The sequence below is a fragment of the Dysidea avara genome, chromosome 1 (genome assembly GCF_963678975.1).
Source record: "Dysidea avara chromosome 1, odDysAvar1.4, whole genome shotgun sequence".
In the NCBI taxonomy this organism is placed as follows: Eukaryota; Metazoa; Porifera; class Demospongiae; order Dictyoceratida; family Dysideidae; genus Dysidea; species Dysidea avara.
This window is the reverse complement of record NC_089272.1, coordinates 61,018,295-61,031,106: the sequence shown is the minus strand read 5'-3', so window position 1 is coordinate 61,031,106 and position 12,812 is coordinate 61,018,295. Positions and strand designations below refer to the sequence as shown.

Sequence of the window (12,812 nt, the reverse complement as noted above, 5' to 3'; positions counted from 1 at the left end):
AATTACAACAGCGGTTTGGGGAAAGGAAAATCAGAGTCCTCACCACTGCTTGAAAGCTGCTTATTTACTTTTTTAGTAAATTACAGTAACTGAGCAATCCACCAAAAATTTACTGACAGTATACCACCTGAATACTTACTGAAAGATTACTATGAAGTAAAGCTAAACCAATTTGTTATACTGGTAAGTAATTTTACAGTAAACAAGAGAATGCCATTAAAGGAAAAATGATTACTAATTGTTAAGCTAGCTATTATGCTGATCATAATGCCATATGTACAAGTACACAGTATGCATACACAAGTACAAAATTTTCAAATAATAATTCAATTCAAAATCCTGCAAGTTTTAGCTACAGGCTGAGTGCCTATTTAAACATTCAACTGAAAGTCAAATATAATTTCCACATCCAAAATAAGAGTTACATGGAATCACTGCAATTGCAGTCATACAATCTACATCTTGGCTTGCAGTGCTGACAAACGGACAATGTGCACAACGGCACAGAATAGATGAAATAAAAACATATCTATGAAGTGAAGGATTTTTAATTGAATCATCTTCAGGTCTATTCCAGACTTCAACAGGTTTAGGGTAAAAGCATTTTTGAGGGTGATGTTGAAGAGGAATGACTTTAGCCAACACATTAGAACAAGTTTGGGGTGATCTTGATTGCTTAAACACAACTGTGCACTCAACAAACCTTATAACAAGGAAGGGCTGCTCTTGGACCTCACCAGATATGCTTTTTGTACGCGCAATGACAAGTGAACTGTTCTTTTGTCTGGAAAAATATCCTCCATACAAGGATCCGTTAAACATCACTGATGACGATTCTTTGTGCAAAATAAGTGTTTTTGTATACACATCTCCATAGTGAAAAGCAAAATATTGATGAATTAAATGATGGTCATTAGCTGAAAAGGCTTTCTCCTTGATACTTGGTAGCAGTTTACAGCATTTGTTTGACTCCAAGATAGCTGCACTATCAAAGGGATATAATATATGAAGAAAACATCCTCCATAGTTAATTTTATCTCTATCAGGCTGCATACTGTCTAATAAAGGTTTTAGAGTCTTAGCTAGTTCACCACTTGGCCATTCAATACTGCCTACTTGTTGCTTGCTGATAAACTTTCTAAACAGCTGAATTTCGACTGCTTGTTTATTTGTGTGTACACTACCTAAAACTCCATTCATTCGTTCAAATCCAAACAGCCAGAATGATGACGATGGACCGTAATCAAATAAACAATTATTAAGATAGCAGTGTAAATGTAAATTTGGGTAACAATTCTCTTTTCCAAATACAACTTCAAACATACAACAGTATCCATGAATAAGATGGTCAGCACGGTTTATGTTTGAACCGGTGATTGCACGAGAACAAAGTAATGCACAGGCATGTGTGAATACTATCCATAGTGAATAGAGCTCCGGATTAAGAATAGGCTTGAAGCAAATTAATGAATATATTAGCACCCAATTTTTCCACTCTTCAGCTTTAAAATTTGAAAACCCACTTCCACCTTCAACTTTTCTGGGGAATCGCCCAATTCCAGCAGGAACAGTAAATTGATCAACAGCCTGTTGTATAACTTCTAGCTCACTAAGTCCTACTCCATTACTTTTCTTCCAAAGTTCTACGAATTTTTTTGCACTGCCAAGCAGCAAATTATGCATAGAATCTACTATGCAAAAGTTCACTGCATTATAATATGGTAAATTTATCAGGGCTGTATACCGAATTCCATGTTCTTTTTCAATAGAAATCTGGTCTGAAGCAGTCTTTGCATGTTTGTGCTTCATACCAAGTGCAAAGCATTCTGCATGTGTTCTCAAAATCCAGTTCTCACGATCAAACCCACTGTAATCCGATTTCTTTCCAAATCTTTCACATGGAAAAGTCTTATGACACCTAAAACAACCTTTCTTCGCTGCATGTGACAAAAATCCTCCAACTTTTCTTGTGGCAGGTGAGTCACATGCTACACATATCAAAGCAGCCCTAATTTTTATTTTGCCATGTGGAAGGGTAATCTCTGTACCCCTCCACAAATGCAGGAGGTCTGTTACTAATGGCTCAAGAAATGAATTAATGTTATAGGATGGTTCTTTAGGGCCAGGAATCAAACCACATATTATAATATTTTCTTGGGCATAGCGAATTTCACGAGGCAGGTTCAATAATGATAAATAAATCACTCCAACAGAATATATGCTGTGCTCAAAAGGCTCCATCCAGTCTACATTGAGCATCAAGCCATATGAATATGATTGAGAGAAATGTCCATTGTCCTCAAAATGCTTCCATACTGCTCCATCACAAATATCGGCAAAAAGTTCAGGAAAAATGTAGCAGCTTCTCCATTGCTCACAAATGTGCAAAATACCAGGGCGAGATAGAATGTCAGTCAATGATGATGTGACTGATTTATAACAGTAAGTTTTCAGTGGTCTAAAAACTTCTTTTTTATTCATTCTTACCACCTTCAAAAGATTGTATTGACAGTGACCCCTACAAGAAGGTCTTGGATGTCGAGGATATTTAACAGCTGAACAAACTTTTGGAACTGTACAACTACCTATTTGTTCAAAACAATCTCCTATTTTAAAAATGGCACAGCATTTAGGACAACACACATACTGCTCAAAATTTTCCTGCTCTAAATTTATGAACTTTCTGGCTTTGGCAATTGTGTCCGGAAAAAAATTTATTGCTTGTATGAAGTTGCCTGAAGATGTAATAGTGGCAATATGATGTAAAATCAAATACAAACCCCGCAGCAACATTTCTGTTGCTATGTTTGAAATTTGGAACATCACCTTCCACATGAATAGAAATAATACCAATAGTCGTACTGTTGTTTTATAGGTATTTAGGTGAACTTGTAAAGGTTCCTCATCTTATAAAGATTCCTCATCTTGTAAAGGTTCCTCATCTTGTAGAGGTCCATCTTCATCATCAGAATCGCTCCATATCTCTGGTCCAGAAGAAGCATTTGATAAATGGTCCTATATGCAATTGACACATTTAAACAATCATGCACTCATGCTCACAATAGCAGTTTACCACTATATGGAATTTTACTGACTTACTGAAAATTTTATATGGCATCACCAATATCAGATTTTATGCTAATGGCTATCAGCTCTTACAATTTTGTGTGAATGCCGTTGTATTATAAACAGCATGAAAATTAATGACCCCATATGTGCTTCTCATAATAATAGATCAATACAAAAATCATACACTGTATACCACCGTACGGCTCCAAATTTTCGTAGTTTAATATTTTTTTGATCCATTTTGGGTTCATCAAATTTTTCATAAGATAAACTCATAATTTTTTTTTGTGAAACACATGCACAGAATGATGGTTTCATCATACATAGGCATGAGATGCAAAACACGTGGAAGCACGATGCAGTGATGGCAACTACTGGAAGAGCCCTTGAGGCAAATCTTGACTTGTGTGTGAGACACTATAGTCTGGTGGTGTCCACCCCTTCATATATATAAAGAGGAAGGGTCTGGTCAGCATAACATTCAAAATTTGTAGCATGTTACAGAAAACAGGTAACACCAATCAAACTGCGCTATTAGCAATTAAAAATTTTTTATGACGTTTCTTTTGAAGATATTTTAAATTTATTTATTTATTTAATATACACACAAATTTGCAACACAATTAGGTCGGACAGAGGGAGATAGATACTATAGAATTATGTAATTTTTGCATCACAAAGTTTTGTGAAGATGCATTATGATTGAGGCTGCTTGTAATTGCCTGTTCTTTAAAAGAACAAAAGATAAAAGTAGTAAAGGATCGTTTAGATGTACTAGTGATGCTACCTAATTGATATGGAAAGTATCTTTGGTTGTGTTAGTAGCTGTTTGTTGACTTATTTCAAGAACTTACTTAGTATGGTTGCTAGACATGCCATTCTTGCTGCCATTATTGTGACATCATTGCTTAATAACATTCCATTGTTACAACTCTGTAATGCTAGAGTAACCAGATACTTCTTTATGTAAAGGGGTGGGTGCTGCCAGACTGTGTGAGAGGTTTCCATGTGCACACCAAGACGAACAGATGCTGGTGCGAGGTGAAATATTCCCTTGTACTCGTGAGCTCCTAAATGCTCATAATATTTTTGCTGTGAAGGTGACAAAGCTGGCAAACTCTTCATTTTGTCTTAAGCATTGCCTCGTACACAATACCAAATTATTCAGCACTTATCAAATTTTTGTAGGATTGCTGTAGTTACAAAAACTACAAAAATTTGAAGCCATATGGTATAGTATAATTTTAGTTCTGATTGTTTTCTTGTAATGAAAAGCATTGCACACATAAATGTACAGTCATAATAATGAGGATGTTGACAACAAATGTGCAGCACTATGCCTAGCTTTAGCAAAGCACAACCACACAATTTAAAATAAAGGGTACAAGCATTTTAATCATTGTGTGTACACATGCATATGTACTAGGTGTAGTGAAAAATGCACCCAATGAATACTGAATGTGTATGCATGCATTACATACAAATATAGCTACATACAACTTCATAATACACATACTGTGTCTTCATCAACATCAAATTCTCCATTGTCACTTGATTCATTTTGCTCGTCTCCAAAAAGTGGTGTATGATACCATTCCATATCTACATTATAATCACTTCCACAATCAGAACTGTCATCATCAGAATATGTCTTGCTAAAATCAAACTGTGCATGCATAAAAGGAAATCAGTACAAATACATAATAACATTAATAGTAATGTAACTTCTGTATGCTACTATGCATTTGAATTTATTTCATTGCTTGTACTACAGATAAGCTCAGTTTGTGAACTTAGAGTTTTGCATTAATATGAATCTAGACATAAATTTGAATAGTGTATAGATCCTCACACTAATAGAAATGTGTGGTGGTGGTGGGATGGAAATTATCAAAACGGATGGAGACAACAAGTCAGACACAGGCCACAAATATGTGTGTATCACTAAAACACGTAAACTTTTGTTTCTCATCTACCCTTTTTTTGTACCGCATCTATAATAATTATTGTACCTGGCAATGGTGGCTGATGACAGACTGAGAAAGTTACATTCTGAGTCATGTTATCTATCTAATTTAGCCATATAATTAGTATGACATATTCCTGATAATTGGGTGTGGCTCACAAAACAGCTGGGCTGCACCAGGACTAGACTAGCCTGATGAATTTCTACACTTCCAACTAAGTACTTTATTTCATACATGGGTAGGACTCATACAGTGGGTCACACTTAGACAAAATGTGACCCGGATGACCTGACCCAGTTTCAACACTGGTATACCTATACCTATAGGGATTGGGCAAGTCATGATCATGAATGTTATAATCCCAGTTAGTCTGGTGGCATGACCCACAAGCATGGCTACGTAAAACATTTAAGAATAATTGCATCACGGAATGATACTATACCTAATTTTTATCAAGAACTAGGAACAGCAATTTTTGCACATAATTTATTCAAGAAAGATAATCATAAGTTACAATGATACAACAACTAAATCCATCGGCGTACATATTATTTTATTTGATGTGAATATGACAGAAAAACTAGACAACAACTTGGCAGTGGTGTAGCTGACCTCCTAGCTAAAAAATTCTCTACAGGGTGACTTGAAATGTAGTTGCAGTCACTACTGGGTGACTTGATTGTGCTGTAGTATTACTATGATAATACAGGTACAGTGTGGTGAGTGTGTGTTAATTAAATAGACACGTGTCATCCATTGTCTGCTGTCATTGTTGGCTTATTCTGGGATATTACAGGAGCCCAATGCATTCTTGCAATGATTGCACGTTAACTTCAATATACTATGATAGCCAGTTCCACTACCTAATATAACCGGTAAACATTTTATATATTAAAGCAACTATATTAGCTTTGGTTTCAGTGTGTACTGGGGTGTGGTAGGCAAGGGAAATCCATGATATGTATAAGACATGCTATACAGTAGTTACCAATGTAGCAGCAAATACCTCACCATGCCCTGTATGTACATACCTTTGCTGATGCTGGTATAATCACTGAGGTTTCCGACACTGTTTCTTCAGCAACTACTTCAGTTTCCTCTGTTGTGAGACTTTGAGAAGACATGCCTAGACGATGATTGTACCACGTTGTCTTACATACATAACAGCCACAGTGGTCACAATATTTCCTGGCATAATGTCGCTTTTCATCTAAAGCCATTGTTTCATATTTCCGAGTTACATAGCCGCCATTCGTGGACCTTTCCGTATATTTTGGCGCGTATTCTCAGTATTTGGCGCGTGTTCACACACATGTACAGAGAGAAGGCATGGCGACATCTGACAGGACCTCGAAGAGGACGCCTGTACACAGGCAGTACGGCGAGTATTGTTACCCAGTTCACTCGGGCCACATGGAAGAAAGACGAAATGTAAGTTTAGATTGGTTAGTATATAGTAACACTGAACACTGATGCCGCCATGTTTTGTTTACAGCCACTACAGGCAGCAAATTTCGAGGCGAGTTATGCGGTGCGACGCCCGTCAAGGTCATCCTACATGGAGCAGCCGGAAAACTCTTACTATTGGCCACCTGGTAGTGCAATTCCTTCGTTTTCTCCATCTACACAAGAGTCTGGTACTGATGTGGCTCACCCAATACCCCGGTGTACACCACCTGATACCCCAACTAGAATACAATTGCAATTGCAGCCTCCACCTGTACGGAAATTGCCATTAACTGAAAGTGATGAAATCATTTCAATGGAAGATACTTTGAGGAAGATATTAAAAGCGCAAAACGAACTGAAGCAGTAAGTGAATGGAATAATGATTCGAGTTGATAAAATTGAACACCAATCTGGTATTGAGGTGGCAGATTCATCATTGTCATCTAGTAGTACTAGTACACCGGATGATAAGCAAAAGAGGTTGCCTTCAGACTTAAGTGTAAGCATATTGGTTGCTATATTGACCAGTTTTATTTATATGAATTTTAGAGCAAAATTGGTGCCATTTATCAGGCATTTCCTGATGAAAAGCAGTTCAACTTGGAAGAGAGGTTTGTTCGTTAGAAATCTTCTAAAAATATAATAATGTTTCATAGGTCTAATTCTGCTTGGAATACTGAAGTAAAGAAGTCACTGAAAGAACAGATCATCCTTGATAAAGAAAATAAGTATTCTTCTAGCATTATTACTGGTGATGGCTTATTGTACAACTATAGAGATTTAATTGAGATGTTTGCTCTTCTGCAGCTGCCATCAAGCGTTACTTTGAATCACAAAAGCAAATACTGAGAGAGTCAAAGCCTAATCAAAAGGAGATGGTGAATGGTCAAGAAAAGCAACGAAAAAGAAGGTCAAGGCATCAACGCGTAAGTTTATAACTAAAAAATTAATGTCCATTTGTTGATGAGATTATTTGGGTACTACTCTTTAGTTGTTTGATCGGCGCAAGAAATATGTTCAGTGTGATGGATTAGAATGGTGGAACCAGTTGTCAATTGAGTACATGAGTTTAGAATCCAGTGATGAGGAAGATGATACAAAAATAGTGCACCATTTATCATGGCGATCAAAAAGTTTAGCTTCCTTTTTTTGTCCTACTTTCATGTGAAATATTTTAGAACTTGAAGAGTATTTGAAAACCCTCGATGCAAGGGCTGATGCAGCTATTGAGTCATCCAAGCATCATGCTGCTCCACGCAAACCAAGAAGAGATGGAGTCGTCGCAGAAATGATACCCCCTGCTAGTGCTCCATCATTGACAATTAGTAAAAACTGGAGAAGACGTATGTTCAATTTTTGTGTGTGTGTGTGTGCATGTTACTATTACTGTTCACTTATAGAGCATGGACGCCTCATGTGTAGTTCATCAGGATCAGGAGAACACAGTGATGTTGATTCAGCTTCAGACTGATATCAGTTATCAGTGAACAGCTAACTGTTCTTTTTTCTTTTGTTTGATTCCATTAAGTGTTTTTCAAATAATCTTGATATAGTATTGCTGTTTTACTGCAAAACAACTGAAGTAATACCAGGGTGGTAATTATCCAGTAAAACTGTATGTTCCATCTACTGGAAGCTTACTAATAAGTTTACCTGACAGTAAACTTTCAGTAAATTGACTGTCTACTGAAGTTTTACTGCGTAGTAATGCATCAGCTTCCAAGCAGTGCACACTGCAAAGCCCAGTACCGTAACATCATACGAGCTTTGTTCATCCATAAAGAAACTGAAAGTTGTTGTAACAAATGTTTACGAGCCTGTTTGGTTGACGCACCACTTCTGGCTGTGGTGCATTCAGCAATGGTACGAAGGGTTTGAAGCGCAAATGGTGACCAAACACCAAAAGTTTCTACAACAAGTGGGACAAAGTCACACTCCACCTCCTCTACAGCATCTTGATGTCTCTGGTCCTTGGCTAACTCAACAGCTGCAGAAGCTACCCCAGCACAAGAAGAAGAAAAAAAAATGTGAGAAGGCTGGGTAGTGCTACGAACAGACACATCAAAATAAGCTTGACGACCATACTGAAAATCAGGGTGGTATACATCACCTGGGCGAGAATTATCTTCATAAGAAACACATTGTTCCTTCAAAACTCCTGAGTGACTCTGGGACAAAGCATGACAAACAATGTCAACTAGAGCATCATGGCGATGAATTCTCATAGGACCATGGGAACATTCCAGAAGATGGTCACCAAATTGGTCAATGGAAGCAAGACACACACATAATGGGGAAAGTGGAAATAGAGGAATTCCGAGCCACAAACGAAGGCCAACAACAAACTCAGGACCAAGAATAGCCAGAGCAAGGGAGACTTGAGGAATAACTTTGAGCCATCCACTGCTAGTACCAGATGAGTGAGAGAGAGAGCAGTAAGTCGAGCATGGTTTCGGATGTTGAAAGAAGCAAATAGTTGGTCATACTGATTTTGATCTGACAGAGCCTGTAAGTCCTGCTGGGTAGCAGAGGGAATAAAGATATCAGATGTAAACCTTTCAAAGGTAGTAACAGCATGTTCTTCATTTGGAAACACTAGATCATGAAAGTCCTGGGATAGAAGATGAGAAGCCAAGAGACGAACACTATTACATGAACCCAAAAAGGCCACAGCAGCAGAAGGAAAGGATGAGCGCAAGCCCAGACCCCCCAAGCGAAATGGTAAAGTGGCTTGGCACCAAGAATCATTAGGAAGACTACATTGTATTATGCGACTTAAGCAAGTTTTAAGATTAGAATCAAACTGTTCTAAAAAGGAGTACAATATACAGAATGGCACTGTGCGCAAAAGATGAATGATCTTGCAGCATCCAAGGCAGCTGCGTAGTAAATGAAGCTTGACTTGAGGGTCTTCTAAAATTGCAATGCTGTCTTGAGCAGCTATAACCTTGGCTAAACGAGAGGACAAGAACTGATCGAAAAAGTTGTCAGTTTCCCAAATAGGAGATCCCAAAAGCTCCAAACCTTCACCAGCTCGGTTGATACTGGTGGGAAATTCAGGGAATGGGTCTCCAAGAGGCCAGAATAGTTCGCACTTGGACAGATTTAAATGAAGACCAAATCGGGGACCATGAATTGAGAAAGAATCTAAAAGCTTCAGTAAGGAAGATTTCGAACCAATAAATGTCCCATCATCTAAATACCACAGATGTAAGTTGACTAAATCATGAAGCTTGACAAAATCAATAAACTGCAACAAAACTAAAAAAAAAGCAAAGGGCCCAAAGGATCACCTTGTTGTACACCAGATGAGGCCATGATACGTCTAGAACCAAAACGAAGCTCAGCAGGTTGTGAGTAGCACCACTTAACCGGTCGTACCCATCTTGACGTAAAAAGACACTTAATCCCATGGGATTCCCATGGGGTTCCCATGGGAAGATTTAACGTGAGCAGTCCCATGGGTCACTCATGGGAAGATTTTACGTACTTTACACTCACGTAAAATGCTGGTAGAAGGTAGGAAATCCACTTGAGAGCCTTACTCCTGGGAAGATTTTACGTAACTTCGTAAATCACGTGATACTAACGCCACGTCATGCAAAGTAATCACGTGAGCATTGTTAAAGGAAATTCCATGTTGCAAATCACTTCATACAAAGGCCACGTAATGCAAAATAATCACGTGAGCATTGTTAAATGAGATTCCTTGTTAAACAGTAGTATTGTGATGTGTGTGTGTGTGTGTGTGTGTGATCGCAAGGATTTTACTACCTTGGTACTTACTCTGCGTTGGAAATCCTCGTGGTCATGTGATGCAACATGATCACATGTGAATGAGCTGCACTGTATTGAAATTATTTTGAAAATATAAACATTGCATGCATGCAGCTATATCTATGTCAGGATCATCAGGTATATAACATGAAAACAATCTGTTTGTCACAGTATACACTAGTGACTATACAGTACTTCCCCACTTCTGGCTTAGTTACTGCAATCTATATTAGGATCATCAAGTAAAATAAAACAGTCTGTTTGTCATGAGGAAGTATACAACATACTTCCCACTTCTTTCATCATAGGAAGGTTCTGTCCCTTTGTGCCACTTTTCCACTCCTACTTTTATAGAAAACTTAATTTTAATGGTTTTCCCCATCAAACCCAAGTCAGGTGGGTTGTAGATGACACCGACATCATTCTGTGAGCTATATATGCATGTAAATAATATACATGAATCATATTCAATATTATTGAGAATTATGCCAACTAGATTTGGGCTGAAGCCCTTTCTCTGGAATGCCTACTGGTGTAAATTTAAAATGACAGCCCGTGAGTCCACGGATAAGCCACCTGCCACAATGCACTGCTATGTTTCATATGAAACTTATATGTACGTAACTAGCAATATGCATAAGACATAACTAAGTTGCACAAAACAAACAGATATTCCCTACACAGCCTTTAGTTACAGATACAAGAAATACCTTTGCAGTAAATCTGGCCACTACGGAAATACCGGCTATTTTGTTCAAAATAAACATGATAATCAGCATATCAGTGGTGTTCCATTCTCAATACTGGAACTAAAATAATTACAGTTCCAGCCCTTTTTTCTGTGGAACTGAAACAAAAATTTTGTTTTCTTTAAGACTGGAACTGGAACTTGAACTATAATTTTGCTTTCCTCAAATCTGTAACTAGAACTATAAAGAAATTTCATCAAGTATTGGAATTAATACTGGAACTGGAATAGGTCATATAACCATGCAGTTTTTTTCCAATTAGATTTTATGCTCTATACAAGACCAGATTTTTTCTAACAAAAACACAATGTAGACTAGTATATAACTTTATGAAAAGCTGTGTGTATTACAACCATGTAGGCATGTGCTAAAATACTGCTTGAAACAACTGATTAGCTAGAGAATGTCAAACACAATGATGGCTCAGTCACATTGTTATGTCTGGTTCGGTGTTTGATAATTAGCTATACAGGTCACTCTTTTTGTACCATGCCACCATTCAGACTCATTAGTTACCTCAAAGGACTTTAAATAGTGGTGTTATATAGTTGTTTGTCTAATAATTAGCTACATACATGAAACGACTAAATCTGGCAAGACTAGCATATAACTTATTAATAAGTGTCTGTGCGCATATTTCATTATGGGTTTTTGGTAGCTAATACTTAAGTTAAGATAAGTGTTGTTATAGAAATTGAAGAATGATTCAAAATGTCATGGTCCCAGAACTGGAACTAGAACTGTAATTCTAAAGGTTTATGGTTCCAGAATTAGAACTGGAACTGTAATCGTAAAGATTATTGTTCTAAAACTGGAACTAGAATTGTAACAACTAGCTGATACTGGAACAACACTACAGCATACATAGAAGAAATCGTATGTGCTACAAACTGACATTTTGCACTGTCAGTGAAAACAAATGGGACACAATCCATGATGTGTGCATACATTGTAGTTACTGTGGTATGCCAAAAAGCACCACAGTTGTAGCCTTAACTGTTATCAAGTTACTTGATTGAAGGCATCAGTCAGTTAGTCAATTCTACTGAAAAAAATCATAGCAACCTAGCATACGTAAGTCATTGATTATTGGCAGGTACCAATTATTGGCTCTTGTAAATTATACAAACCATGGAATATATGAAGATACATAAAATAATTTTGTATTGGAAACCAGTATGCTTTTGCGTCTTAACTGAATATCTCTCGAACGGCTGGAAAACTTGTCTGAAACAGAGTTATTTAAGGACTGTATATCCCACAAAACTTTACAATGCACCAACAAGGCACCAGAGAGCTACTGATGAATTCGCAAAATCTGCTGATAATTGGTCAATCACTGAAGTACAGAGTGCCAATAATATGTACCTCATGCCGATAATTGGGACATGATACGCTTTGCAAATTCACTCACAACACGATGATTACCAACGTGACATATTAAAATTTGGTGTGCTAAGAGACTAAGACTGCTCTATTGAATAGTGCAAACTGGAAGTTCATATAATACATCATTCCAAAAATGAATTACAATTGTTGGACGAAATGGTGCCGATAAGTTGGTGGGTTACACTATTGAAATTGTTTCAGGTCACACTGAAGTCTTTTAGGCTTGACTATACATAACCAATACTGCCAAGGCACCATGAAAGTATTGCGAGGCTGGTTTTTTGGTGATGCTTTTTGCCAGAAAATCTCAAAACCTCCATACGTTTGAATAATAATAGCCATGCATGCAACTATTATAAAGTATTTTGTATGGGAGGATCACTGAGGTTTATTTTCCACAAAATACAGCATT

General features: G+C 37.4%; 2 protein-coding genes across 3 annotated transcripts; one reads left to right on the top strand and one right to left on the bottom strand.

The window, feature by feature from the left end:
* Window positions 1-257: 257 nt before the first annotated feature.
* On the bottom strand, window positions 258-6,543 carry LOC136239448 (uncharacterized). Its single transcript, XM_066030191.1, has 3 exons — window positions 6,068-6,543; window positions 4,586-4,735; window positions 258-3,015 (listed from the first exon to the last, which is right to left on the bottom strand). Exons 1-3 carry the CDS (start codon window positions 6,254-6,256, stop codon window positions 2,908-2,910), a joined length of 447 nt encoding a protein of 148 aa, XP_065886263.1. The 5' UTR covers window positions 6,257-6,543; the 3' UTR covers window positions 258-2,907.
* On the top strand, window positions 4,257-8,067 carry LOC136239430 (uncharacterized). Of its 2 annotated transcripts, XM_066030175.1 has the most exons (8): window positions 4,257-6,467; window positions 6,532-6,984; window positions 7,035-7,096; window positions 7,142-7,236; window positions 7,293-7,411; window positions 7,477-7,618; window positions 7,664-7,828; window positions 7,886-8,067. In XM_066030175.1, exons 2-8 carry the CDS (start codon window positions 6,865-6,867, stop codon window positions 7,954-7,956), a joined length of 774 nt encoding a protein of 257 aa, XP_065886247.1. In that variant the 5' UTR covers window positions 4,257-6,467; window positions 6,532-6,864; the 3' UTR covers window positions 7,957-8,067. The 2 variants fall into 2 exon arrangements, with proteins under 2 accessions (XP_065886247.1, XP_065886253.1); XM_066030181.1 differs by lacking the exon at window positions 4,257-6,467 and having other exon boundaries at window positions 6,497-6,984.
* The last annotated feature ends 4,745 nt before the right edge of the window (window positions 8,068-12,812 follow it).

Coding starts and splice junctions, on each gene's coding strand:
- LOC136239448 (XM_066030191.1), bottom strand. CDS start 6,256: ATGGCTTTAGATGAAAAGCGACATTATGCCAGGAAATATTGTGACCAC. Junction 4,736..6,067: donor TTATACCAGCATCAGCAAAG/GTATGTACATAC, acceptor ATGCATGCACAG/TTTGATTTTAGCAAGACATA. Junction 3,016..4,585: donor TTGATGTTGATGAAGACACA/GTATGTGTATTA, acceptor AATTGCATATAG/GACCATTTATCAAATGCTTC.
- LOC136239430 (XM_066030175.1), top strand. CDS start 6,865: ATGATTCGAGTTGATAAAATTGAACACCAATCTGGTATTGAGGTGGCA. Junction 7,412..7,476: donor GAAGGTCAAGGCATCAACGC/GTAAGTTTATAA, acceptor ACTACTCTTTAG/TTGTTTGATCGGCGCAAGAA. Junction 7,619..7,663: donor TTTATCATGGCGATCAAAAA/GTTTAGCTTCCT, acceptor GAAATATTTTAG/AACTTGAAGAGTATTTGAAA.